At 47.5% G+C, this 5,000-nt stretch overlaps 1 protein-coding gene across 1 annotated transcript; it reads right to left on the bottom strand.

Annotated features, from left to right (window-relative positions):
- Nucleotides 1–1,659: 1,659 nt before the first annotated feature.
- Nucleotides 1,660–2,145, bottom strand: LOC119580700. Its single transcript, XM_037928797.1, has one exon. The coding sequence runs from the start codon at nt 2,143–2,145 to the stop codon at nt 1,660–1,662; it is 486 nt and encodes a 161-aa protein (XP_037784725.1).
- Nucleotides 2,146–5,000: the final 2,855 nt, after the last annotated feature.

Here is a 5,000-nt window from a genome sequence, read left to right as displayed (position 1 = left end):
CCATGAACTCGATCAACAAGAGCATTTGGAGATGTCGGTACCTATGCAGAATGACCAAGCTACGTGTCTTCAAGGCCTTGATACTGCCATTTTTGCTCTATGGAAGCGAAACCTAGACTCTATCCAGTGCCTTGGAGTCTCGTCTTGGTGCCTTTTGCAACAAGTCTCTTCGCCGGATCATGGGGTACAGTTGGCAGGACCACGTGTCCAACCGACGGTTACACCGTGAGACTGGCATGGGACCTGTTACTTGCATAATCCGGGACCGCCAATTCAGGCTATATGGGCACCTAGCTCGTTCCCCTGTGGATGACCCTGCCCATCAGGTTGTCTCTTTACGAGACAACCCTGGGTGGAGGAGGCCTGTGGGACGACCCAGGAGATCATGGCTTGGGCAGCTCGACGAGACCTGTCACGAGGAATTAGAGATAGGCCGAGAGCCTGCCTGGGCTCTCGCCATAAGGGGCCCTCGTGGCTGGAAGCGTAGGGTGGATTCCGCCATGCGCCCCCGTCGTCGTTAACCCCTTGATGATGATGATGGCCATTACGTAAATGAGAAAAGTCACGTGGATGTCTGTCTGTCTGTCTGTCTGTCTGTCTCTCTCTCTCTCTCTCTCTCTCTCTCTCTCTCTCTTCCCTCTCTCTCTCTCTCGTCTGTCTTTCTGTCTGTCTGTCTGTCTGTCTGTCTGTGTGTTGTCTGTCTGTCTGTCCTGTCTCTCTCTCTCTCTCTCTCTCTCTCTCTCTCTCTCTCTCTCTCTCTCTCTCTCTCTCTCTCCCTCTCTCTCTCTCTGTTTGTCTCTCACCCTCTTTCTCTCTCTCTCTCTCTCTCTCTCTCTCTCTCTCTCTCTCTCTCTCTCTTCGCCATCCTACTCATCCTACTACTCCTTATTCCCTTTCCCGTTTCTATTCCTCTCTCCATCCTTCTTCTCATCATCACCTTCCCCCTCCCCCTCTTTCTCCTCCAGCAACACCTACTGCTATTACTACTAGTACTAGTACTACTAGTGTTTATAGTACTACTGCTACTCCATCTCTTCCCACTCTCCCCTCCTCTCCCCCAATCTCTCTTTCTCTCTCTCTCTGTTTGTCTCTCCCCTCTTTCTCCCCCCCCCTCTCTCTCTCTCTCTCGGTCTGCCTTTCTGTCTGTATATCTGTGTGTCTGTCTGTCTGTCTGTCTGTCTCTCTCTCTCTCTCTCTCTCTCTCTCTCTCTCTCTCTCTCTCTCTCTCTCTCTCTCTCTCTCCCCTCTCTCTCTCTCTTTCTCTCTCTCTCTCTCTCTCTCTCTCTCTCTCTCTCTCTCTCTCTCTCTCTCTCTCTCTCTCTCTCCTCTCTTTTCTCTCTCTCTCACTCTCTAAATGTTACCTATCTAAAGGAGCTTATTTGAAAACCCAACCTATTTTTCTTTATAAACAATGAACAGGTTAATTCATTAAGCTAACACAGAATAAAAAAATGGAGTTAATCCATAATAAGGTTATATACAGTGTTTTCCTATGTGTCGCCATGAATATATAGAAGGTTAAGAGGTGAAGGCTTGCTCGACCGCCATCGGTGTACTGCTGTCTTCACTTGTTGCATGGTCATTTCGGCGACATCGATGGTGGATGTGAATGCATTCCACAGACGTGCTGCTCTGGCAGAGAAGGCTTGCTGATGCTGACTAGACCGCGACCTCGGAACTTCCACCAGGAGCCATTAAGTGTACCGTCCTCGTACTTCTCTCTCGGCCGTGGGGTGGGAGACGGAGGCTGGTTAGATGCACCTGAGCCCTGTGGAGCACCGTTAGAGCCCCGACGTCGCGACGATGTTCCAGCGCGTCGATGCGGTGAAGTTTGGTGGCTTCCTTGAACAGCCCGAGAGCCCGTTTTTCTATTTTATCCAGCCTGTTGAGGCTGGTGGGCGCAGTAGACGACCAGGCCAACGAGGCATATTCTAGATGTGGTCTGATCTGGGCCTTGTATAGCGTGAGAATTCCCTGGGGATTCAGGAGGTGAGATATGCGTCGAAGGGCTATCACCTTCAAAGAAGCTGATTTGCTGATTCTAATGACGTGTCTGTTAAATCTTAGACCACTGTCTACACCGAGAACTGAGACAAAGTCCTCGAGTGGAAGGGCGATGTTGTTCATTAAGAATTTGTTTTTCATGACGTCTGTGCAGCTGGTGAGCGAGATATGACCATTGCCTGGGTTTTGTTGGGGGCAAATCTTACCTGCCATTGTGATCCCCATTCGCTGATTGCTTGCAGCTTTGAACTCAGACTCGTTGCTACAGCGTCATGATCCTCACGCTAGTATGAAACAGATAGGTTATAGTCATCGGCATATGCTTTGATTTCAGGATGTCCCCTAAGCATATCATTAATATAAATATTCCAGAGGATTGGGCCAAGTACAGATCCTTGTGGTACCGATGCCTCTAACGGATACTCCTGGGATGACTGGCCACCGATGACTACTTTGTGTTCTTCCAGTGAGGTAATTATCAAATAGCCGCAAGAGGTTACTGCTTATTCCTCTTGCTTGTAGTTTAGCAAGGAGCCCTGTGTGCCACACTCGGTCAAAGGCACCGGCAATGTCGAAGGCGATTACCAGAGTATCTTGACTGGCATCCAGAGCATCCTGCCAGTTTTTACTGTAGAAGAAGGTCAGCAGTCGATCTGGAGGACTGAAAGCCAAACTATCTGATGGAAATAAGATTATGGTTTTCCATGTGCTTTATGAGCTGTTCAGCAATGATCTTTTCAAATACCTTGCTGATGCATGGCAGAAGGGAGATGGCCGGTAGTTGTCTGGATTTGTTTTTGACTGTTTTTAATGAAGAGGAATCACTCTTGCTTCCTTCCAGATAGTGGGCCAGCAGCTTTCTTCGATGCACGACTGGTAGATGATAAAAGCTGGGATAACTCCTGCACACCTGCGGGGAGTTTGCGGGCTGATATCATCTGAACCTGGTGCTTTCTTTGTGTTTAGGTTCTGAAGGATCTCTTTTGTTCTGGTGCGACAGATTTGAAGACCAGGAGTTGTTCATGGCATATTGAGGGTATCTCTGGAGGTGTCCTGTTAGCATCTGGCACTGTCATTTTACGACTGAATAAGCTTCCCAGAAGGTTAGTTTTTTTTCTCGATTGCTCAAAGCAGTTGTTCCATCGGGTTTGGTTAGTGGAGGTATTGTGGATTCCCAGGTTTCCCCTTGGTGCTCCTTGACGAGCGACCACCACTCCTTGCTGCCTGCTCCTAAAGTTCGTGTCCTCATGCCATCTGTTGGGGGCCCATTTGCATGTGACTGTCATTTCTGTACAGATTTTTATTATGTATTGTAGGGTTGGCTTTGTACCTTTTCCACAATCTGTATTTCTTTTTGGGCGCTTGATGACATCTGTAGCCAAACCAGGCTTGACCCTCTGGCGGTAGATGGCAGTCGTGAAGAAGGAGAAGTAGAAGGAGGTGAAAGAGAAGGGGAAGAAGAGAAAACAAGCAGAAAAGAAAGAAGAAGAGGAGGAGGAGGATGAGAAGAAGAGGATGATGATGATAATAAGGTGAAATGGAGAGAGGGAAAAAAGAAAAACATCGAGAAAGGATGAAAGAAGAAGAATAGCATAATTTAAATCCACCTCTCCCAGGCGGGAAACTTTCACAGGGGCCCCTGCAGCTTTCCCCGCCTTGGTCCTCCAGTGTCCCTTCAGACCTATGGTTGCAATGGAAGCGACAAATTTTTATTACTACGCTCAACCTTCACATCCTGACCGTTAATGGACAAGGTAGTAGGGCATGATGTATATACAACCCTATGTGTGTCTGCAAAATCGTTTCCTATGAGCATCTGGCATGGTAAACCCCAGGTATCCACCACCAAGAACACAAATGAAGTCTTTATCTTACCTACATTAAAGGTGAGATCCATCTCCCCTCTGTGATTTAGGAAAGACCCATCCCCCCAGTGAATAGATTTCCTAACCTGCTTATAGGGCATACTTCGCTCTTTCAGCACTTCACTATGTACTATGGAAACTTCTGCCCCTGTGTCTGCTCCTGTGTCCTGTGTTGTAACGGACTTATCCCCAAGATAAACATCAAATAACAGCATCCCTTCACTATCCCCCAGGAACAGGATCTTAACAACATCTCTACTATCTTGACTATATTCCCTTGCCTTATCATGCAAATCAGGGGCATCTTAAGGAAGAACTGAAATCCCCCTTGTATTTACTAGTTTTTGGAGTAGTTTTTGGCTCTGGACAATTTCTCGCGAAATGGCCAATTTTCCCACAGCTAAAACATTTAGTCTCTGCTTCCATCTTTTGGCGTGTCCCTGACACTCCTCTTAATTTTTTATCAAAAAGGAAACATCTATCCATGGTATGACCTGTCTTCGGACAATATCCACATATAGTAGGTCTGCCACGAACCCTTCCCACATGAGCACTATAGCTTGCTATGCGAGCAGACAACAACTGGCATTTGACTTGTTCGGCCGCGATTCGCAACTTGTTAAAATATGCTTCAAGAGACTCACTCATCTCCCTCCTGGCACCTAGAAACATATCTAACGCAGTGCTGGTGCTGGTCACGGCATCATGAACCACCCTGAGCTCGTCCGCCAAGGAACTCCAGTTATAATCGACATCTTTAGCTCTTGCATACCATGCCTCGTACGTTCCTAACGCATCCCCTCTAAGACGTTGTAGTGCAAGGCGGATCTTTCCATCATCATTCCATACTTCGTCATGAGTTAAATTTTCTACTCGCTTTATCCATTCATCAAGATTTGTCATGGCGACCTTTGTCTTAGGACACTTCCCTCCATAAAAGGGTAGGCGGTGTTCTACCTCGTTTATAGGATTTCTTTTCCTCTACTCACTGAACACTACATGCCTGAGATCAAGAGACGGCTGGCTAGTTGATAACTGATTTTTCTCCGCCACCCCGGAGGCCCCCTTACGCCTGGATTAGGCATTGTTATTTCTTCCTTTCCTGAGGCTAACCCAGCCGTCTTTTCCTCA

The sequence above is a fragment of the Penaeus monodon genome, chromosome 14, assembly GCF_015228065.2.
Source record: "Penaeus monodon isolate SGIC_2016 chromosome 14, NSTDA_Pmon_1, whole genome shotgun sequence".
In the NCBI taxonomy this organism is placed as follows: domain Eukaryota; kingdom Metazoa; phylum Arthropoda; class Malacostraca; order Decapoda; family Penaeidae; genus Penaeus; species Penaeus monodon.
The sequence above is the reverse complement of the archived record's forward strand: the minus strand, read 5'-3'. Positions and strand labels throughout refer to the sequence as shown.